This window comes from Phycodurus eques, chromosome 18, assembly GCF_024500275.1.
Source record: "Phycodurus eques isolate BA_2022a chromosome 18, UOR_Pequ_1.1, whole genome shotgun sequence".
Taxonomy (NCBI): domain Eukaryota; kingdom Metazoa; phylum Chordata; class Actinopteri; order Syngnathiformes; family Syngnathidae; genus Phycodurus; species Phycodurus eques.
In genome coordinates this window covers 228,019-252,573 of record NC_084542.1, presented here as the reverse complement: position 1 = coordinate 252,573, position 24,555 = coordinate 228,019, and the positions used below count along the sequence as shown (strand labels likewise).

Sequence of the window (24,555 nt, the reverse complement as noted above, 5' to 3'; positions counted from 1 at the left end):
TTTTTGGGGTCCGCTTTCCGAATTTCAAACGCAACATTACGCAGGATGAGCACATATTTATATATAATTGCCACAAACTCGGGACAAGTTCAATCAAACAAACCATGGCTATTGTTTGGTTGCTGGTTTCCACAAAATTATTGGAGCGATAGATTCTTACCTATAACTTATATAAAACTTTCAAATTCCATGCGTTCAAACTTGCAGTGCATTAAATGCGGGAGAGCACCGCAAGTGCAAAATGAAGTTTGAAAAGTGCAAACCCTCTTTTTTTAACAAATTTAACAATATGTTAAAGTTTTTTTTTTAAAAATTGTGTTAACAATATACGAGAGCTCAGCAAAACCACGTCCTTACATGTTGCTGCTCAACAGCGCCCCCCCGCAAACCCTCTTTTTGATATGGTGATCTCCACCACTTTTACACCTGTTGCCAAAAGTGTGCACAATCTGTTAGAATGGTTGAACATGCAATTTAGTACCCGCTCTTTGAGATGGTAAATCAGGCCCATTGTATCTCCAGCTTTTCCTGGGTCTTCTTCGTAGGACTTCTCCCAGTGGAACGTGCCCGGAACACCTAAGGGGATAAGCGGATCTATTCTGAGATCCTCCTGGATGGCCGAGATTCTGACCCTATTGCTAAGGGAGAGCCCAGACACCATGCAGTCACTACTCACAACTTGTTACCAAAATTGAGCGTGGAAATGTGGATTGACAAGCAACTTGAGATCTAGACTTGTTGGGCAAACTACCATGCATCCTCCAGAACCCTGCTGAGGGTGTAGAGCTGGTCCACTGTTCCACGGCCAGGACAAAAACCGCACTGCTCCTCCTGGATGTGAGATTTGATTTCCCGACGGAACCTCCTCTCCAGAACCCCTGAATAGATCTTAACAGGGTGGCTGAGGAGCTTGATACCACTGTAGTTGAAACACACCATCCGGTCCAAGTGCTTTAAAATGGGAACCACCACCCTGTTCTGCCAATTCAGAGGCCCTGTTGCTGACGTCCATGCGGTTTACAAGGCATGTCGGTAGAAGTGAGAAGGTATTCTCCCTACTGATCAACAACGTCACTACTGATCATCGCCTGCCACCGTGGGGGACCTATGTTCAAGACCTCAACTGCACCATCCGCCAACATCCCCCGGATTCACGGCTGTGGTGTCCTTGAGCAAGACACTGATACCCTGAAATGCTCCCCGGGCGCTTCAGCTGCCCCCTGCTCCAGTGTGTTCCACTAACATGTGTATGTGTTCACTGTGATAGGTTAAATGCAGAGAACAAATTTCGTGTGCATGAATGCATGTTCATGACAATAAATGGTGATTCTTCTTCTTCTTCCTTAGTTGAGGTCAGCAGCTTGCATGCCCGCTATACAAAGTGTTGTTGGTGCACTGCTTCCCCCACTTGAGCCGCCCAACGGTGGATCAGAATGACTTCGAGTCAGTCCAGAAGTCACACTCCATGACCGCATCAAACTCTTCCCGCCTGAACGCCTGAGTTTTTCCTAAATATACATTCCTCTTGGCTTGCCGTACACAACAGCTGCCTCTGGAGGCTCACAGGCCAAAAAGGCCAGCTAGGCCTATTTCTACAGCTTGACTGCATCCTTCACCACCAGTGTCTACCAATGGGTTCGGGGATTACAGCTACAACATGCACGAATCACGTTACAGCTACAACTCTGGTCAGCTGCCTCATCAATGGATGCAGATCATGTGCCATATGGCCTCCACCGTGAGATGGTCAAGGCTCTGCTGAAGTTGGCCATTGACATGACCACAAAGTCGTTCATTGACCTGCGGCGCCAAGTGTCTATATGGATACCCTTATGCTTGAAGATGTTGTTTGTTATGTAATGAAGCAAAACGTTAGATCGAGGGAGTGGTGTGGGGTGAAGTGGGGAGCGGGTGTGGTGCGCTGGAAGGGGGGACGTGAGTCACGGGTGTGGAGGCCAGTTTCAGGGGGGCATTCTCCTAACCAGGTCCCACTGTCATTGCGCACGAGCTTTGAAGAACAAAGTAATCCCCAGTGGGAGTGCTCTCCACCACCCCCTCCAAGTAGTCCAAAATCAGCACAAAATAACCCATCCTTCCACAGGAAGGTGGAGGAAGGCTACCTTCTTGTTCTTGGGCGAACGCCAACATACAGTTATCAAGTCGGGAGGCAATTAGTATGCACATTCCTACTTACCTCTCACTGGGGGTGACCACACCCTCCAACCCCTCTCAAAAGGAGTTCTTCTGGAGCCCAAGCTGTACGTTGAAGCAAACCCAACTATATCTAGTTAGAACCTCTCAGCTTCGCACACTGGCTAGGGCTCCTCCCCTACCAGCAAGGTCCCTAGTGCAAGTTTCTGCAACAGAAGATTGGACCACGAGGGTCCCTGCCTTTGGCCACCAACAGTTTCACACTGCACCCTTTCTTTAATATTAGCATAACCACTCTCCGACTGTTACAGAGGACAATAAAGCAGTCAAATTTAGCTGAGGGATATCCCTATACATTCCATATTTGCAAAATCATTTGTTCTTAACCAATTCAAAATGGTATTGAATGATGTAAAAGATGTGAGTGAATACCTCTTCTTTGGTCTTTTTGGATAGCACCCTCAACCAGTCGCCAATCATGTTTAGCACTGCAGCAAAATAGGCCAGACCACCAAGGATCCAGAACCAAACCAATGGTCTGTACCACTTGCGGTACTCAATCCTCCGATTTCCGCCTGAGAGGAAAAATGCAATAAATAAATTAAAGTCTCATCCACCCATTTCCAAAACTACCTGTCCTCATTGGGTTCGCTTGTAACTGGACCCCATCCCAGACTGACTTTGTGTGAGAGGCGGGGTAAGACCTAGACTGACAAGTGCCTCATTCTGAACACTAAAGAAATGAAGCTCAAATGACAATGATTTCCAATAAGCTAATGTAATACATGGCTAACCCTGGTAATTAAAGTCCATATTTTTATGCAAAATGTCAGCACACAGCTCCTCTATTGACTACTGTAAGATGCCTAATTTATGTATTGTTTTGGTCTCTGTTAAAGTGGAAATAATTTGCAGTAACTGTGCAAATGTATTGAACTCCAAACTTATGTCCATGAGCACATGTAATAATCATGACCTTCTTAAAAATGAATTGATTGATTTGATATCCATCCATCCATTCTCTCTACTGCTTATCATCACTAAGGGCGCGGGTGTGCTGGAACCTATCCTATCTGACTTTGGGCGAGAGGCGGCGTATACCCTGAAGTGTTCACCAGCCAATCACAAGGCACGTATAGACAAACAACTATTCACACTAACATTCACACCTACAGACAATTTAGAGTCTTCAATTAACCTACCATGCATATTTTTGGAATGTCGGAGGAAACTGGAGTACCTGGAGAAATCCCAGGCAGGCACAGGGAGACAATGCAAACTCCACACAGGAAGGCCGGAGGCCAGATTTGAACCTAAGACCTCTGAGCTGTGACGTGAATGTGCTAACTAGTCATCCATTTGTGCAAAATTTATGATTTCTAGATCATATCAAATTGTTTTAGAAAAGGTACACACAGTTTCTAGATCCACTGTGATCTGTAAATTGTACAAGTGTGTATGAAAACACTGATTCATAATATTGTTGAAATTGCACTCGGTTTTGTTAAGAAATTTCTGATTACTCATATGATTTGAAAATATTTGCAACAAGATAACAATCAATAACTGTGAATATTTTCCAAATGTATTTGTAATTATTTACATCCAAAACATGGGAAAAGTTTGGAATTGTTGTTAGTTACAGCTTTATGAGGCCAAAACTATACTGGTCCAGCCCACTTGAGATCAAATTGGAGTGAATGTGGTCCCTGATTAAATAATAATGATACATTTTATTTGTCATGCACTTCATATTTCAATGAAATCACAGTGCTACAAGATTTAGAGTATTCAATTAAAAAAAAAACACTAATGTTTTCGGGATGTACGAACCACCCGGAGTATAACCAACACTATGATGGGGAGAACATACTGTACCTGTAGAACTCGACTTAAGAAGGTGGGAGCCAATATTCGAACCTAGAATTTTAGAATTTTGAGGCAGGTGTGCTAACCTCTAGGCCACTGTGCTGCCCACGCCACAACAATATTTAAGACACATAAGTATAGCCATGAATTTTGGTTTCTTTTAGTGACAACAGAAGAAAATGTTTCACCTGCCACATAGTCTCCTATTCCAACAGTTGTCAATGTGATGACGACAAAATATGTTGACTCCAGAGCTGTCCAACCTTCGATGTGTTTGAAGATCACAGCTGGCATGGTCACAAACAGGATGCAGCCAGCCAGGATGAAGAGGAGGGTGGACGCTATTCTGATTTTTGTCTGACTGATCTGGTTGTGTTTATTCTGTTCCAGAGAAGTGATTCAGGCAAATTTAGGCACGTTCACACACACACAGGCACACAAAGGAGAAAGTTAAATACATACACATACAGTACGTAGTAAGTGATTTATATTCAACAAAGTATTGATTTTATCAGTTCACCAATCATTTTTGAACCTGTTACTGGGGTGTTACTATTCTCTGGCTTTACCTTCACTTTGGTTACTGAACACTCACTTGACAATAGCTACTAATAAGCATGCTATTCTTATATACCATAACGGGTGTGAATATATAAAAATGAAGAAAAAGATACGCTATTATTATTTGGGCCATGAGCATTGCAATGAAATTTCCCCCTCTGCCCAAGAATCCAGACGTTAGTTTGCTTAATTCTACATTGTAATCCTACATCGATTTATATAATTCTTGCTGACCTCCAGTCAAAAGTAGCCTTCTAACTAGCATACAGAAAGACACACAAACACAAATACAGCCAGCACTACATGACTGTCTTCACGTTTGTACAAAGGAAGTAATTTCCTCTTTTCTTCTTTGCCATCATCTGCCTCGTCATTGTCACACTGATAACCCCCCGTCACTTTATGGACGGGGGTGTATTCCAGAAAGCACGTAATGTGAATACTTTGAGCAAGTTAATCCTAAAATGACAAGAGAAATAATTAAAAAACTTTTTCCATCATTAATGTGAGGTATAACCGGTACAACTCAATTGGAATTGTTTTTTTTATCTTTTTCAAGAGGGTAAGTAAAATTACAGAACTGAGATAATGGTCTTTTTTTTTTTTTTTGTATATCATGAAAACTTGGCATTATTTGAACAGGGGTGTGTAGACTTTCTATATCCCATGCACTGTATACATGTGACTCACCCGGAACATCTTCTCTACTTTGGCAATACTTTTGACAAATATGGTCCCTAGCTGGTCACCAACCCCTGCTAAGAGGAATCCAAAAAGTGGGATGCCAAATATTGCATATAGAATGCAGAAAACCTTCCCTCCCTCAGTGCTTGGAGCAATGTTACCATACCCTAAAAAAATAGGGAAGATAAGGTCAACATACATTTTTGTACTATATACGTTGTTATACATGTCAAGAAAAGACACTTTGGAAAATGTCAGTGTACCTATGGTTGTGATAACTGTTCCGGCAAAGAAGAAGGCACTACCCAGATCCCAGTGGCTAGAGTTATAAGAGGTATCACCAACAGGATTCACACCAGCGTTCACAGCATCAACAGAGTGCTGGGAAGAGAAGCCAAGAAAAAGGCACATCAGATCAAATATCTCATTCATGTTGAGAATGTGCAGTCTGTTGCTCTTGTTACTGTGTGTATATCACAGCTGCACAGCTTTGAGTGGCTGTGTATGTATAGTGTCAACTAAGTGCAGGAACCTTTTGCTACCTCATAATTCGATTCAGAGGCCTACGATTTTATTCAACGGGTTATCGGATTATCGATGCATCTTGACTCAATGCGTATCGTTCACATCTGGTCTTGATGTGAGACTACGAAATGGTGTAATGATCAAATATTTCCATGATAAAATAAGTTACACATTTACTTCAGGGATATGATGTCACTAACGTTTCAGTTGGTCACCTTCCTGAGTGCCACAGCCACAGACAGATCAAAGTCGCAATAAATATCATATTTTCTAGTTTCGCTGGTTTGGTTTTTGATGTTGAGGGATTCATACATATATCAATTGGCATTTACAACTTGTAGTTAAACTACATGTAAGCCGGTTCTACTGCCGCTTCTCCCCTCTGAACCCCCCTCCTCTCCGGCTTGGAGAGGGGGGCTAGGTGATGATGACAAAATCTGAGGTGGTTCTTGTATGGATTCCTACCCGACTGGCTGGGAAATGATCAGAGGTGGACCACTTCCCCGGAAATGTTGCTATGGAGTATTTACCTAAAAAAACTTAATATTCTGTAAATGAGAGCTATGCACTGCAGATGGCTTATGTCAATGCAGTTTTCTCCAAATGGAGTTTTTCATTAAGTTGTCTTGATGTGTCCCTTTTATTAATACATTACAAATCATTCGCAGACCCTAAGGAGTCTTTAGACCTAACAGTGGTAATCAAGTCGCTGTCATATACTGCCCTGCAGTTCCATTATAGTAGCCTTTAGGGATCTTTGCGTCCTCTCTCTCTCCCCCAACCCCTCTCTGTTTTCAGCACCTGTCTCCAATCAGCCTCATCACCACCAGTATTTAAGCCTGCCTGTTCCAGGAAATCCTCGCCAAAGTATTGCAGCCTCTCCTAGCAGTACCACGCCCCACCGTACTCAAGTAAGCCACTCAACTCTTCGTTCCCTTGTTAACTCTTGTGTCTCCTCGTTCTCAGTGTTCCTGACCCACGTCATTCCTGCCAGCCGCCTGTTCTGTCCACTGCCTGCCACCTGTCCATGCCACCACCTGCCAACACATCCAGGACCACCTCCATAACCTTTCCTCAATAAACTGTTCGTCATTTTACATCTGCCTCCGCCTGCTCTTAGGTCCAGCTACTCCCCACACATGACAGAATACTTTGGCCACTATGGACCCAGCAACTCCGGACGCTCTGAAGAACGCACTAACACTCCAAGGCGCCCACATTGGACGACAGGACAAAAACCTGCAAGAAATCACCGAAACGCTCCACTCCCTTTCGCAACAGGTCTCCCTCCTTTCCCAACAGATGCAATCCATTCAAGCCCCTGTAAGTACTCCTCCCGAGCCCGCAGCCTCTGAGCCACCCCGCTTCCCGTACAAAGAACCTTATGTCCCTTCGCCCGAGCCCTATGTAGCCAGTTTATTCTTCATTGCTCACTCGTATTCAATCTCCAACCGTACAGTTATCTCACCGAACGTTCCCAAGCAGCATATGTCACGAACCTCCTCTGCAGCAAAGCAGCAAAATGGTCCAATTCATTATGGCACAACTCCTCCAGAAAAATGTAAATTCACCTATCCTCCACGGCTAAGTCATTGCAAAAGGACAACTACCCGGGGGTGGATGAGATTCGCCCGGAGTTCCTAAAGGCTGTGGATGTTGTGGGGCTGTCCTGGTTGACACACCTCTGCAACATCGCGTGGAGATCGAGGACAGTGCCTCTGTGCCTGGATTGGCAGATTGGGGTGGTGGTCCCCCTTTTTAGGGGAACGGAGGGTGTGTTCCAACTACAGGGGGATCACACTCCTCAGCTTCCCTGGTATGATCTATTCGGGGGTGCTGGAGAGGAGGGTCCGTCTGGAAGTCGAATCTCAGATTCAGGAGGAGCAGTGTGGTTTTCGTCCTGGCCGTGGAACAGCTCTACACCCTCAGCAGGGCCCTCGAGGGGCCATGGGAGTTCGCCGAACCAGTCTTCATGTGTTTTGTGGACTTGGAGAAGGCGTTCGACCGTGTCCCTGTGGAGTCCTGTGGGGGTTGCTTCGGGAGTAGCGAAGCTCTCAATTTACCGGTCGATCTACGTTCCTACCCCCACCTATGGTCACAAGCTGTGGGTCGTGACCGAAAGAACAAGATCCCGGATACAAGCGGACGAAATGAGTTTCCTCCGCAGGGTATCCGGGGTCTCTCATAGAGATAGGGTGAGGAGCTCGGTCATGCGGGAGGGGCTCAGAGTAGAGCCGCTGCCCCTCCACATCGGGAGGAGCCAGAGGAGGTAGCTGGGGCATCTGATTCGGATGCCTCCCAGACGCCTCTCCGGTGAGGTGTTCCGGGCACGTCCCACCGGAAGGAGACCCGGGGGACGACCTAGGACACGCTGGAGAGACTACATCCTTCGGCTGGCCTAGGAACGCCTCGAGATCCCCCTGGAAGAGCTGGATGAAGTGGCTGGGGAGAGGGAAGTCTGGGCGTCCCTGCTAAAGCATGTTACATGTTAAAGCGTCATATTGGGGGAGCTCCCAGATTTGACAAAAATTTTAGGCTGAGGGAAATTGGTGTGTGGTCACTGATGACGACTGGATGCATTTTGGAGGTAATTCTTTGAGCTGCCGAATTCTTTGAGAGAAAAAAAATCTATTCTTGAGAAAGAGCGGTGAACCGCCGAGAAAAATGTGCATTCTCTTTTTGTATTTTTTTTTTTTTTAGCCTCCCTATGTCAACAAGTCCAAAGTCATCCATATCCTGCTTTAATATATTGGCCCATTCTGGCTGATTGCTATTTTTGAGATTTGAGCGATCTGTAAGGGGTTTTAGCATCATGGAAAGTCGCCTCCCATGATAAGTGTGAAAATAGCGTGTGAAAAAAGGCTGGATCATCTTTATTAGGAGCGTATACATTGACAATTGTGTATAGTTTGTTCAATTTTGCAGCCTGGATAATTATGTATAGCCTTTCTGGATCCACTACTGTACTATTTATTGTAAAAAGTAGTCTTTTATGAACTAGTATTGAGACTCCTCTTTGTCTACTGTTATAAAAAAAAAGCTGAGATAGCCTGAGTGAAATTAGAGTCAATGAGGCATGTTGATTCTGACTCAATAAGGTCTTTTTCTTGTAATAGGAGGAGGTCTGTTTTAAATTTAGTGATATAATCCATAATCGTAATTCTCTTTGCCTGTGATCGAATGCCATTGAAATTACATTACACCCGGGGACGACCCAGGACACGCTGGAGAGACTACGTCCTTCGGCCGGCCTGGGAACGCCTCGGGATCCCCCTGGAAGAGCTGGATGAAGTGGCTGGGGAGAGGGAAGTCTGGGCGTCCCTGCTAAAGCTACTGCCCCCGCGACCCGACCCGGATAAGCGGTAGAAAATGGATGGATTACATTACACAAAAGTTAAGTGTGACATATAATGGTTGTGTGTATAGTAATTTTAAATAGACTGTGTACTATGTATTCTTTGTTGTTGTTGTTTTTGTTTTGTTTTTTACAGTTTTCAGGAAATTTTACAGTATTGTGTTGATTAATGTTTTTTAAAGAGAGTGATATATTTAAGTACAGCAAAGCCAGGGTACATAGAAGGGTAGCAAAAAAACATAAAACAGAAAAACAAAGATTAGTGATAAGGGCGTAATATTGTGTGTGGCAGTTGTTTGTAGTGCACAAGGAGAGTTTTGTGATTATTGTGTGTTTTGTGTGTGTGGGAACAAGCAGAGTAGGAAGAGAGACAGAAACGAGTGAGAATTCACGCTGGTGGCATACCCTTCTTTTTTGTTTGTCTCAGCAAAAATGGAAAGAATAAAACAAAATACAATAAGCTTTTGACAATTACGAAAACAGATCAAAAGAAGTTCTGATCTAGAAGAGTCAGGGCATGATGTTGGCATCACGAAACTGTTGACAGTCGACGTATAGCTTGTCGACAACCAGCCACGCTCGTTTGACTTTCTCACGGTGGCTCTTCAGGTACAAGATGGCCAAGAAAATGAGATTGTCACGCATGCTTCGTGATTGAATGTCCAGCGTGGTTTCTTTCATGATTTTACGTTCCAATCTGAGAGTTTGTAATTCCGCTGACGTTGGCATCATGTTTGAGCGTTAGCATTATCTAATCTTAGCTCGTTGACCTGTTGCTGTGTGAACTCCAAGCTGTTTTTGAGCTCAGTGATCTCTTGGCGAAGCAAGTCGAGTGTAATTGACAATTTCTTGTCGATTGAGAGGACGACACTGGCCCGTGTCTCTGTTGTCAAGTAAATCATCTGTCGAGGTCGATGAATCTGCCTTTTTCCTCTTCAGGGGCTGCTCAGTGCGGAAGCTGGGATTCTCCATGACAGATGAGTTGGCGTTGACGTAGCTATGAGAATCTCAAATGGCTCTCTGCAAGTTACCGCTGTTAGCGAAGCTGGTGAAGGAGAAGAGAGAAGTACGAAGCAAAAAACTGCCACTGAAAAAGGAAAAAGACTGTGAAAAGAGAAAATTTGTCTCATAGTAGCTGCTTTTTGCAGGTCTATGTAAGAGGCGCCGCCATGCTCGCATATCTTGCATTGTCACAGCATCCCCTTGCGTCTCGCGTCTCACGTCACCCTGTCTGAATTCCACCCTCTGAGAATACTATCCAGGTTTGCCAGGGCAATGACACAGACTCCCTCCCAATAAAATGCCTCAGAAATTAGGCAGCACGGTGCAAACTGGTTAGCACATCTGCCTCACAGTTCTGAGGACCGGGGTTCCAATCCGGCCACACCCTGTGGAGTTTGCATGTTTTCCCTGTGCCCCCGTGGGTTTTCTCCAGGTACTCCGGTTTCCTCCCCCTCCAAAAACATGCATGGTAGGTTAATTGACGACTCTGAATTGCCTGTAGCTGTGAATGTGAGTGCGAATGATTGTTTGTTTACAGTATATGTGCCCTGCGATTGGCTAGCAACCAGTTCAGGGTGTACCCCGCCTCTTGCCTGAAGATAGCTGGGATAGGCTCGTCCGTGACCCTAGTGAGTATAAGCGGAAAGGAAAATGGATGGATGGGTGTTTAAGCCTATGGGAGTTTTAAATATGTTTCTGACCAAGTCTCCACTGATAACTGGAAAATGGAAGCCGTCAGACAAACTTTGGTATTCTGATATTTAACAGTTCTGTCATTTGCTTTCTCCCAAATGGTACAGACCAAATGATCGAGTCAGTCTGGCACCAGTTGGCTTTTCCCCCTCGATATTTTGTGGCAGAAGAAAGAATTACAGTGAGTTTACCGACACTAAACGCTGCTGTATTTATTTATTACACCGTTCAATGGCCATTGACTTTGTAACATGAAAGGAAGAATGTCCCCACTGGACACAGACACTGTATGGACGAAAGTAATGCAACACATTTGGATCAATTTATTTCTCAATCAGTGGTTCTATGCATCCACCTTGTGTGAAGGATTTGGTAAAGGCTCTTTTCTGTACCAGGATGACTATGCACTAGTGTACAATGCAAGGTTGAATGAATTTGGTTTGTAAAACCTTGAGTGTCGCTTCAAAAGATTCCCGTAGACTGTTATAAGAGTGCAAAGAAATCCCTCCCAAATGAGCGGAAAACATTCTAGTTGCAAAGGTGGTGAGTCGGTGCTCGTTTTCTTCATACCTTTTCTTTTGCTTCCATGAGTATGTTCTTTAGCTTCAGCACACAGCAGAAAAATCAATAATCCTCATTGCCTTTTATCACCGCAAGGTGGTAAATTTTGTTCATTTTTTTTCTCTCATTAAAAAATTTAAACACCTCACCCTCTCCTGGTGGTCTTTCTAGATCAGGGGTGCCCAAACTTTTTTTGCCCCTAGATCTACTTTTAAAGCAGCTAACCTCACGCGATCTACCTTTTTTTGAGGGGGTGGGGGCCGCGACCATGTCTCCGGTTTGAGAGCGCAGAGCGCTACCAGTGAGCTAAAATTCTGGGCCGCCAACACAGCTCAGCACCAATGTATGTTGATGTACCGTGCATCTTCGCATGAGCAGATCTTACACAACACAACATAATTAACAATGTAATGTTTTTTGTCATTACCTGAGTTTACGCCGATGACTAAAGTGAACTGAAGTGAATCAGCCAGGGATGCGTAGTCAGTGTCGTATTTTCCATGCACAGTCCTAAAATGCCGCGCCACATTTCCGTTCTTTGGTAATGCGATGGCAGACTGGCAGATGAGGCATATGCATTTCGAAAATGTCTTCATGAAAAAATACTCCTCGTCCCATTCCGTATGAAAGTGGTAAGTTCTTGTCTTCTTACTTGGTCCAGCTCCCCCACTCATTTGTATACCCTTTCTTAAGTTTAAGAGAAAACACCGAGAGATAAAATTGGAGGTAACTCACTGACTAGCTTGTTAGTTTTGACACACTTGGCGCCGTTGTTTGCGCATCTGCAGTTACCTTTTAGCAGCGTTGTTTGCGCATGTGCCTGACATAAGTGTCAGAAAAATTCAGATATCATCGATTATATATGTATATCAAGCAAGCAACGGGATGGAGGATAGGCTGATGTCTTTTTTTTTTTTTATGTCACACGATGTCATGCGATCTACCAATACAGTGTTCCCTCGCCACTCGGCGCTTCACGTTTTGTGGCTTCAGTGCTTTGCGGGTTTTTCCAAAATATTCATCAAAATAAATAAATAAATAATTCATCAAAAAGTAAAAATGACAAAAATACAGCCATATCAGCAGCCATATTGCGGAAAGACGCGTTGTTTCATGTTGATGCACGAGAGAGAAGGTTTCCCTGCATGCCAAATAAAAAGAGATGAGTTGACTCAGAGGCTTTGTACATGCCTGTACTGTACTGTACTGTACATGCTACGAGCACTCATACAAGGCGCATGATTGGTTCCCGGCGCGACATCGACCAATGAGAGCACAAGTGGATTTATCCCGTGAGCTGATTAGCTGCGCATTATCGCAGCCTCACCCAGCATCTTCCCTAAATCCTACTTCGCGATTTTTCACCTTTTTCTGGTCCCCAAAAAATGACTGATCGAGTGGTCGATCGCGATTGACGCATTGAGCACCCCTGCTCTAGATAATAACAATGCCCTTTGTCAACACCTGTAGAGATTCTTTTCATTTGGCTTTTGTATTCATTTTTCACAGATTGTCTTTGACTGTTAGTGAGAAACGATACAGTACTTTGTTTAATATTGTGGCATCTAATTTTACAATGCTAGCTAAATAATAAGGAAATAAAACATTGCTTAAGCTATTGAAATACTGTATTTGTATAATTTTCGAGAGAAACATAAGAGGTGTGTCAAAAAAAGTTCCAGGACTGGGGTCAGAAAAGATGTATTTCAAATACAAAATAAAAATGACACGTTTCGCCCTTAAAAGTAGTCCCCCAAGAGTTTCCCAGGCTTCTCTGCCACGCCTTGATGCACTCCTGGAAGGCTTCTTCTTCCTCTGCAGCTCTGTCATCACGGCCACCTTGGTGTCGTCCACGTCTTGAAAACAGGTCTACCTGATGACCCCCCTGAGCTTGGGAGTGAAGAAAAAAAATCACGCAGCGCCAGGTTCTGTGAGTAGGGACGTTGCTCCAGCACAGCCATGTTCTTTTAGGGCAGGAAGCTGTCAGATGCTCAGAGCATTGTGAGCAGGCTCGTTGTCATGGTGAAGCAGCCAGCAGTTGTCCTGCCACAACTCTCACCTCAAACCAAAACCCCTTAATGCCTCAGAGTGCTTAGAAATTCTGTCCATAAAAGTTAAGAACAGAATCTGTGACAAAGGGCAGCCTTGGCAGACTCCAACCCTCATAAAAAATTATTTGATTTTCTGCTGGAAAAACGGACCAAACTCTGACAGCAGTCCTATGGGGAACAAACAGGGATCCGGTACCCCATACTCCCTAAGCAACTCCCGCAGGACCCCCTGAGGGACACGGTCGAACCCCTTCTCCATGTCTACAAAGTACATGTAGACTAGATGGGCGAACTCCCATGCACCCTCTAGGACCCTGCTGAGAGTGTTGAGCTGGTCCACTGTTCTGCTGCCAGAACAAAAACTACACTGCTACTCCTGAACCTGTGATTCGACTTCCCAAAGGACCCTCCTCAACGGAACCCCTAAATAGACCTTACTAGGGAGAGGTATGAGCCCCCTGTATTTGGAATTGTGTTGTGAGAAGGGCTTATATTGTTTTTTTGTTTGTTTTTGTTTACAAGGACTGAAAACTTCCCTCCACTTTGTTGCTGTGTTGTAAATGCTTTGCAATCATATCAAATTAACTGGAAGTAGTTAGCATGAGGTTATTGATGGTGTAGTAGTTCACTCGCCTGGCTTCTGTGTCGATATTGTGAGTTCAGTGAGCTCAGTGACAGTGTGAATGTGAGTATTTAATTGTTGTCTGTCGCTATATGTGCCCTGTGATTGACTGGCGACCAGTCCAGGGTGTAGTTTGCCTTTCGCCCAAAGTCAGCTGGAACTATGTCCCAGCTTGCTGCAACCCTAAACAGGATGTGTTATAGAAAATAGATGGCTGGAGAGTCAGCAGGAGGATCATGAGGTTGCAATACATCAGCAAATTTAATAAAAATGCTTGCTCACAGTTATAAAAGGCTTGTCTTTGAGCTATGTCTCAGGAGAATAAAACCTTGATTAATAGTCATGGACTTCATTAATTTGTCTTGTGGGAAATGGTGTAATATGGTGCCACATTTATGACTATAGTGACTCACAGACCTATTTTCAAGGATACTATAATGTTCAACAAAACAGCCTTTTCATGGGAATTATGGCCTATACAAACTCAAAACCTTACCTACATTCCAAACTGAAGAACTATTGTCGAATAATTTTGGACTATATGAACTGTTGGGACAAAAAGTATTGGGGCAGTGAATTTGAGGAAACAGCGGCTGAAATAAGTGGCTATTTCAGCCGCTCTATAATGTTGCGTCTGTGGTCTGTGAATTGCTTCCATTCATACAGAAGTCTTTTGAAGAGTTTTTCGTTTATCCAAAAGGTAATTTGCGGGATTGAAGTCACATCTCTCAGTGACCCTATCAAGATCTCAAACATCTTCGCTTTAATTGGCCAATCGTCTAAGGCTGCCCTGTGATTGGCCGGTGACCAGTTAAGGGTATACCCTGCCTCTCGCCCAAAGTCAGCTGGGAGAGTCTCCACCACACCCATGACCCAAATGAGGACAAGCAGTACAGAAAATAGATGGACAGTCTTAATCTTATCATACTGCAAAAATCTTACAGCATTGAACAGGCATTAAAAGCAAAGGTATTTTATTGCTGCATCTCTTATTATGGCTGTGATCAACGATTTTGTGGGATCGCTGTGAAAAACGGCGTATGACAGCAAGTTTCAACACATGATAACAGTGAGTCATGCTTTGAGTGTAAGTCTGCTTACTTCACACGCATTGTGGTGTATCGTCATTGCCTTATATTCTGATAGAGCCATATTCTGCCATTCGTGCCTTCTTTTTTTCGTGCGCCTGGCCTCCGCACTTTTCAGCAACACGGTGTTATGACAAACTATAGTCTATATGTATATATATATTCTTATATTATTCCAAAGTTTCTGTGTGACCTTTATTACTTCAATAGTTCTTCGTTCTTCTGTGACTTTTTCTAATATACCAAGTAGCTTAATTGTTTTTTCCTCCCTTCTCAGTGGCTCTACCAGCCTCCGATTTCTCTCAAGGGCAAGATAACTGTGTGAATAGGTCTTTCTTTCTTCTTTCCTCATCTCCCTCCCATTTTAGTTCAACTGTGCGTTGCTCTTCCGTGTTCTTTAGAGATGGAGAGAAGCGCGAAGCAAGTGTTAACTCTTGACTGTCTCTCTCGTTGCAAAGATTTCATTAAAATGAAAAAAGGGGAAACAAGATTGTTTCCTGATTTAATTCCAAAACAAACTTGATGTCAGAAGTGGGATTCCAGGCTCGATCGCCGATCCAGGGGCTCTCCGGACCAGTGACTGAACATCCGGGACGAACACGCCAGTCCTGCCTCTACCCAAACATGAGGACAGGGAACTGCCCGGCCGCCCTCCTGGATTCGCCATCACCTCTGGATTCCAAATGGACCACAACAAAGAATTACGGTAAAAATTTGATCATTTCTGATTTTACATGGTAGTGTATTTTGGTTGGAACAATTGTGTCTTTGTATTAAGTGGTATTGGTAATTGCTCTCCCCGCATTCCATTGGTAAGGTTCGAGTCCATAAAGTCTAGTTTATAAAGTCGAGGTTAAAGTCCTAGATTAAAGTTCGAGTCCAGTAATTAGGGGTTCGAGTCCCTGACAATTAGGGGCTTGATTCCCCGACAATTTCGAAGACGTTCGACTATTGTGAAAAAGAGAAGTGCTTCTAACAAGTACTGGAAGTGTGAAGTGGTTAAAGCAAAAAAGAAGTACCGGTGTTCGTAATGTAGCCCTCCAAAACCGCATGACACTTAATCTGTTTTTGGCTTCTGTTTACACCCTCTTGAACCAAATCTGTTGCACATACATTCCTGATGTAGGCCTAAAATCTGATGTGGCCTAAAATCAGGTTACTCGAATTTCTCGAGCCTATCTACGTCACTAGCAGTGATGCAGATAACGCATCACTCCAAAATGCTGCCATTTTGAGTAACGAGCAAAGTGACACGTTACCGGGAAAGTAGTCAGACTCCAGTTACTTCCTTGTAACAACAATAGTTCCTTTTTAGTCATCTATATTTCTCGCAAAGTTCTAATTTATGGCTGGTGATTCGTACAAAGAACAGTTTAGCGCATATATGTCAAACTCAGGCCCGGGGGACAAATTTGGCCCACGATGTAATTATATTTGGCCCGCAAGACCATATCAAATGTGAGATATTAGCGCTGGCCCGCCAGTATATAACACATGTGCCACTAATATTACAAATCCCAGAATGCTTTGCTAGTGTGTTGGCCCATCAGTCTAGACCGGCGAGTTCCACTTCCCTTTCTGTTGCAGTCGTTAGCAACTATCCTACCAGTCTCCTCAAGCAAATTTACACTACCCCCTTCCCAAAAATGGCCAAACGAAAGATGGAAAACAGTTAACTTCCAAGACAGGTGGGAGGCAGATTGTCTGTTCACTAAAGTAAAAGACAGACCGGTTTGTCGTGTGCGGAGCAACGGGGCTGGAACAAAGAATATAACATAATTGAATTCATGTTTTTGTTAATGCCCTTTATTAACTCCTAGGCAGGGACTGTTAATAGTTTGGGGTTTGGATTTTTATTGAAGGACATTCTTATTTTTTGGGGTTGTTTTGTTGTTGGCCTTTGAAAAAGATTTACATCAAAAAGAAAGGTAGTTGGAGATAGATAAATAGAAGATGTCATATACTGCCCTGCAGTTCCATTATTGGAGCCAGGAGGGCGCTTTGTGTCGTCTCTCTCCCCCCTCCCCTCTCTGTTTTCAGCACCTGTCTTCAATCAGCCTCACCACCACCGGTGCTGATAAGCCTGCCTGTTCCCGGAAATCTTCGCCAAAGTATTGCAGCCTCTCCTAGCGGCACCACAGCCCACCTTATGTCAAGTAAGCTATACTGTTCCTCGCTTCCCTTGTTAACTCTTGTGTCTCCTCGTTCCCAGTGCTCCCCTGTGTTCCTGACCCACGTCATTTCTGCCACCAAGCCAGCCGCCTGTTCTGTCCACTGCCTGCCACCCTGTCCACGCCGCGGCCTGCCAACGCATCCAGGACCACCTCCCTAACCTTTCCTCAATAAACTGTTCATCATTTCACATCTGCCTCCGGCTGCTCTTGGGTTCAGCTACTCCCCACATGTGACAGAGTGGAGAGACAGAAGAATGAATGTTATCTATTTAAATACAAAACAACAAACAAATACCACTGATGTCTTTTGTTGCAAATTTGATTTCTCGTGTAATATTAAAGTTTGTTTATTCCAGATTCAGTGTTTAAGCAAAATTTAACTTTGTTGTCATATAACCCCTCCTTGAGCCGTCACCTTATCGTGGTGGAGGGGTTTGTGTATTCCAATGATCCTAGGAACTAAGTTGTCTGGGGCTTTATGCCCCTGACAGGGTCACCCATGGCAAATAGGTCCTAGGTGAGGGACCAGACAAAGCACGGCTCAAAGACCCCTTATGATGACGACAAACAATGGACTCAGGTTTCCCTTGCCCGGACGCGGGTCACCGGGGTCCCCCTCTGGAGCCAGGCCTGGAGGTGGGGCTCGAAGGCGAGCGCCTGGTGGCCGGGCACAGCCCGAAAGGGTGACGTGGGTCCCCCTTCCCATGGGCTCACCACCTGTGGGAGGGGCCATAGGGGTCGGGAGAAGTGCAAGCTGGGCGGTGGCCGAAGGCAGGGACCTTGGCGATCCAATCCCCGGCGACAGAAGCTGGCTCTGGGGACGTGGAATGTCACCTCTCTGGTGATCTCATCCGGGAGGAACTCAGAGTAGAGCCGCTGCTCCTCCACATCGAGAGGAGCCAGATGAGGTGGCTGGGGCATCTGATTCGGATGCCTCCCGGACGCCTCCCTGGTGAGGTGTTCCGGGCACATCCCATCGGGAGGAGACCCCGGGGACGACCCAGGACAGGTTGGAGGGACTGCGTCTTTCGGCTGGCCTGGGAGCGCCTCGGGATCCCCCCGGAAGGGCTTGATGAGGTGGCTGGGGAGAGGGAAGTCTGGGCATCCCTGCTGGAGCTACTGCCCCCGCGACCCGACCTCGGATAAGCGGTAGAAAATGGATGGATGGATGGATGGAGGATATATGTAAACATGAATGAAGCTTAAACATCAGATACTGTAATCTTTGGTGATTCTGTGGTGACATCTTGTGTTAAAATAAAAAATAAAGACATTGTAGATGTATGACGTTCTTACAGTTGCTTTCTCACAGCCCTGAACTATTCATGCGAACCTGGAGGAAGTGTTTAGACCTGTTTTTCTGAATGCTGAAGTAGAGTGCATATAGGGGCATAAAATAAAGCTTAATATTGACTTCAGGTACAACCCCAATTCCAATGAAGTCGGGACGTTGTGTTAAACATAAATAAAAACAGAATACAATCATTTGCAAATCATGTTCGACCTATATTTAATTGAATACTGTACAGAGACAAGATATTTCATGTTCAAACTGATCAACTTCATTGTTTTTAGCAATTAGCAATTTTAGCAATTAAATTCTATGGCTGCAACACGTTCCCAAAAAACTGGGACAGGGTCATGTTTACCACTGTGTTACATCACCTTTTCTTTGAACAACATTCAATAAACGTTTGGGAACTGAGGACACTAATTGTTGAAGCTTTGTAGGTGGAATTCTTTCCCATTCTTCCTTGATGTACAGCTTCGGCTGTTCAACAGTCCGGGGTCTCCGTTGTCGTATTTTACGCTTCATAATGCGCCACACATTTTCAATGGGAGACAGGTCTGGACTGCAAGCAGGCCAGTCTAGTACCCGCACTCTCTTACTCCGAAGCCATGCTGTTGTAACACGTGCAGTATGCGGTTTGGCATTGTCTTGCTGAAATAAGCAGGGGCGTCCATGAAAAAGACATTGCTTGGATGGCAGCATGTTTCTCCAAAACCTGCATGTACCGTTCAGCATTAATGGTGCCTTCACAGATGTGTAAGTTACCCATGCGATTGGCACTAACACAGCCCCATACCATCACAGATGGTAGGGTTAGGACTTTTGAACTTTGCATCCATAACAGTCTGGATGGTTCTTTTCCTCTTTGGCCCGGAGGACACGACGTCCACAATTTCCAAAAACAATTTGAAATGTGGAGTCTTCAGACCACAGACCACATTTCCACTTTTCATCAGTCCATCTTAGATGAGCTCGGGCCCAGAGAAGCCAGCGGCGTTTCTGGGTGTTGTTGATAAATGGCTTTTGCTTTGCATAGTAGAGTTTATTACATCCGTTACATCCGCTACATCCGTAAGTAATTTACACTTACGGATGTAGCGCCAAACATTTCTGAAGTGTTCCAGAGCCCATGTGGTGATATCCTTTACACATTGATGTCGGTTTTTGATGCAGTGCCGTCTGAGGGATCGAAGGTCACGGGCATTCAATGTTGGTTTTTGACCTTGCCGCTTCCATGCAGTGATTTCTCCAGATTCTCTGAACCTTTTGATGATATTATGAACCGTAGATGATGAAATCCCTAAATTCCTTGCAATTGTACGTTGAGGAACATTGTCCTTAAAATGTTTGACTATTTTCTCACGGACTTATTCACAAAGAGGCGAACCTCGCCCCATATTTGCTTGTGAATGACTGAGCAATTGAGGAAAGCTCCTTTTCTACCCAATCGTGGCACCCACCTGTTCCCAATCAGCCTGTTCACCTGTGGCATGTTCCAAACAGGTGTTTGATGAGTGTTCCTCAACTTTCTCAGTCTTTTTTGCCACCTGTCCCAGCTTTTTGTGAACGTGTTGCAGCCATAAAATTCAAAGTTAATGATTATCTGCTGAAAGCAATCAAGTTTATCAGTTTGAACATTAAATATCTTTGTAGTGTATTCAATTAAATATAGGTTGAACATGATTTGCAAATCATTGTATTCTGTTTTGATTTATGTTTAACACAACGTCCCAACTTCATTGAAATTGGGGTTGTAGTTTCATCCCTGAAAAAATAGACTTGTTTTATTTACTAGAAAGTTAATTGTGGTTTTATCTAATTACAGGGTGACACCATGATGCGTTACGGAGAATGGGATATCAGATCGATAGGAAGCTCTACTTTCAGTTGCTTTAATTTACTCTTGGGACCCCATCCAGTGCTGAGGTAAAACTGGAGTACCGATCAGCGTCTGGTCTTACTTTGATGAGAGCCTCCAGCTCATCTGGGGACACACAGGGGTGTTTTTGCAGGAACGCTGCCTTCTCCGCTGTGATAGTGATCTTCTGGTTGTTTTCAAATGGCTGCTCTAGTGCTTGGAACACTAGTCCTCCTGCCACCAAGTAGGCCACTACCACCACGAAAACTGCCAGCACCGTCTTCAGTTTCATCATGGTAAAAGGAGCTGAGCCATCAACTACTGCCTCCATGCTGGCCACCATGCTCGTGGGCCGGGAGATTGACAGTCGGGGCAAAGAGCAGCCCATCGGGTTTTGCATGGTAGCCACGCTGGCGTGCACAAGGCTGGATTGAAGCATACCTGGCTGCATCATTTTGGGTGGGACCAGGTTAGTCTGAACAGCCACTGAAAGAAAAAAAGAAAAAAAATATTTTAAACTTTCCGACATGTGGAAGATAAACGCTTCATGATCCACGTGGGCTTAATTTTACATTTCATGTATGTTAATGGATGGACAGAAGATGTGCCAAACAACTTTATATATAATACGGTTGCACCAGTCCCTGGAATAAGAATTGCTTTGGCCTCTATCGATGTGACCCTGATTCAGCTATGAATGTGGCAACCCAACTGTTACTCTCTGCCTTTGCCTTGTGACCTAATGGTTAAGTCTCCAGTTAAGAAGATGAATAAAAACAAATCACAAGTCAAACATTTTCAGAGATCGATATCTAGCCTATCCCAGCTGAATCTGGGCGAGAGGCGGGATACACCCTGAACTGGTCACCAGCCAATCGCAGGGCACATATAAACAAACAATCATTTACACTCACGGAAAATTTAGAGTCTTCAATTAACCGACTATGCATGTTTTTGGGATGTGGGAGGAAACCGGAGTACCCGGAGAAAACCCAAGTAGGCATGGGGAGAACATGCAAACTCCACCAAGTTTGTTAACTTTGCTAGTTTGCCGGTGGCACTGCAAGGATGTCAAGCAGACTGCAGATGACTCCAACTGTTTTGCTAGCTGCTGTAAACATGACTGTTGCATCAAGACTATGAAAACTCAACTCTTTATGTCTTGTTTATAAGAACTTCCACAAAACAATACCACCCTTTAACTGCCTGAAAACAAATACATACAGTAACTGTCCTATGATACAATATATTTGTCTACTGTAAGTTCTCACACCAAGGAAATTGTCTAAAAACATGCAAGCAAGTGCTTTATATTTCACACTTCAACTAGCATTTTACCTAAAAAAATCTAATCAAATCAAAATGCAAAAGACAAATACTCTCGCAGACAGACCACTCGAATCACTGTCCGAACACTTACATGCGGTCGCTTTGGATCCTAACCCTAACCCTAGGATCACTGACACAAAATGAGTTTCCTTTAAGATCACTTCACTGTCCTGAGCTTATCCTGCCTTTTGTTTGTCGAGCGTTACACACACCAGGTGAAGAGCTCCCGAAAAAATGGTGACAACATGGATAGGGCCAGCCTTTTGATGGTTGGACCTTTTTTTAAGCGAGAGTGACTCACTACCACCTCTACAGGATCATCATACGAATCCGGAGATATCTGCCCAGCTAACAATCTATCCCTTAAAAAGAAATTAAAGGAATCTTCAGTTCTCCGAATGTGTATTTTTCCCGACTAGTTGGTTTTCCTTCATTTGGTTACCTCATTAAAATGCAGTAGTATAGGCAGCATGTTGCTGACTATCACACCGAGACCACACCTGCCTGTTGACTGTGTCAGAACTGCAGTGTAAGTGTTGATTGTACCCGTGCATCTCAGAAAATGATCCCAAAATGAGAGCAGTATAATTTGGTGTTTCTCTCTACTTTATGTATTTCCTGTTGTGCTAATGATATGGAGAATTCTGACCACTCCGCCACATCAGTGACACCGACCACTGTTGTTCGATGACTTCAAGTTATGTAAGCAGTCAGTTACAATGCACTGAGTATGGCGCGTGAGCTGCAATGTTCACATCTTTTCCAAACAGACTGCCGGTTTAGAATCATATTGAGAGAAAACAGTCAGATATGAATCAAAACAGTTTCACCTTTTCCAGACAGATATTAGTCATGTTATAGTAGAACCATATTATCGGAGCCTGCCATTGAGTACACATGTCGATACTGTGATGGGACGTGACACGCATGCAAGATTTGAGGAGGATCTGCCCAGAGTGAATGAGGTAATGCTAAAAACACAACAACAGTGGAAATCCCACCACTGCGCCACACTTAAGCTCCAGGTTTTCCAGGAGCAACTGCTTCCCCGCAAATGAAATGCTGCATTTTTCATCAGCAAACCTACTGGATCCTCGGTTAAAATAAATACATACATAAAAATACTCATATGAGGGAGGGTATCAGATTGCATGCAATGAGGCAGTACTTCACAATGCAGCAGTTTGAAAATAGGCATTTAGTGGAAGTAAGTTAAGATCAACTTGAAGCAAAACCAGCAAAATCACTTTGGAGGACTTTGTGTCAGCGTACGGATAAACAGAACGATTCATTGACAGTCTAACCTGGTGACGGGCTGGTCCCTGGTTTTCTTGGATTCTCACTCGGAAATTTCATCTTGGTTGTCCAGGCTGATGACGCTTCTATCGGTAAAATAGATATTTCTTTAATCTCTCGGAGCCCTTGCGGTCTTCTGCGTTGCCTTTAACCGTGAGAGGACGGAGAAGGGCAGCGAATAATAACCCATCGTCGACGCGAGAGAGTCTGCTGCTGTGGTGACTGGGAGGCTTGATAGATACGGCTCCTCTTCGTCTTCTTCACTACGGCGCACACCGACTGCATCAGCGTCAGCATCAGCATCGGCATCGGCATCGGCGGAGAGGAACAACGTGCGGGCGCCATCGAGGACGTGACGCTTACATTTCACGTACGTCGTGATGCGCTAAACTGCACTGCATCGTGAGGTCGCCACATGCGGATTGTACCGAGTAACAACGCTGTCTAGCGTCGCAGCGGCGTGCGTAATAGCACCAGGGCTCAGATAGTCAAAACATCCATCCCTTGCGGGAAGGAGAGGGTTGGCACACATCAAGTCAAATGGTGGATGCCAAGCGTTGAAAACAAAGGTTCAAACCATCGCCTGATTGCCGCAGACGAGTTTGTCACACGTTGTGCGTCAGAAACACGTGTGTGTGTGTGTGTGTGTGGGAAGGCAGAGACGTAAACACAAACATAGAACAACCATAATATTCATACATTTGCAAAAGATATGAATGAATGAATTTCGGACGGGTGATTCTAGGATCAGAGGTTTAGGAGTGCGGATAGTTAGACGAGACATTTGCACATTTCAAAGCAATTTGATTCATGAAAGAGAAAAGAGACTTTTTCGGAAAGTGTGACTAAACCACCGAATCCGAAAAGGCTTATTTAAATGTTAAGCCACATCAAATGGACTGGTTTTGTAAATTGGATTGATAAAACAAACACATTGTAATCCTACTAAGACATTTGATACAGCAGCAACTCCACATACACATTTTAAAAGGTGAAATAGTCAGGGGGAAAACACTTTTTATCATATAGGTTAGAACTCTCTGTGTCCTGAAAATTTAAATGATCTTCAATTAATAATGAAAAATGAAATTAGAGGCGGCGCCGACTGGTTAGAGCGTCACAACTGTGAGACGGATGTGCTAACCAGCCGTCCACCGTGCCGCCGCCTCTAATTACATTTGTCATGATTAATTGAAAAAGTCGCAGTGATGGCGACAGATGGACAATTAGACACTGAAAAAACTGGAGGCGGCCAAGGAGTGCGTCAATCGTTTTCTCATGTGCGTGCATTTACGTCAGAGGGAAGCTCTGGGAACAATGGCGGACGCGGATGCTTTCGGCGGCTATCCCTCACTTGCCAACAAATGCCAACTCTTCTAATACGAACAAACACGAGCACAGACCAGAAAGGATAAACAGAGGGGCTGTGACAGAGAAATAAACCA

At 44.4% G+C, this 24,555-nt stretch overlaps 1 protein-coding gene across 1 annotated transcript in view; it reads right to left on the bottom strand.

Annotated features, from left to right (window-relative positions):
• Positions 1–23,349, bottom strand: part of LOC133416922 (potassium channel subfamily K member 10-like) — a 30,334-nt gene extending 6,985 nt beyond the window's left edge. Inside the window, exons 1-6 of the mRNA XM_061704276.1 lie at positions 23,119–23,349; positions 20,589–20,971; positions 5,529–5,646; positions 5,272–5,432; positions 4,209–4,401; positions 2,584–2,726 (exon numbers count right to left, since the gene is read on the bottom strand). Of these exons, the coding sequence (XP_061560260.1) occupies positions 2,584–2,726; positions 4,209–4,401; positions 5,272–5,432; positions 5,529–5,646; positions 20,589–20,971; positions 23,119–23,170 (1,050 nt within the window). The 5' untranslated portion in view covers positions 23,171–23,349. The remainder of the gene's footprint in view (positions 1–2,583; positions 2,727–4,208; positions 4,402–5,271; positions 5,433–5,528; positions 5,647–20,588; positions 20,972–23,118) is intronic.
• Positions 23,350–24,555: the final 1,206 nt, after the last annotated feature.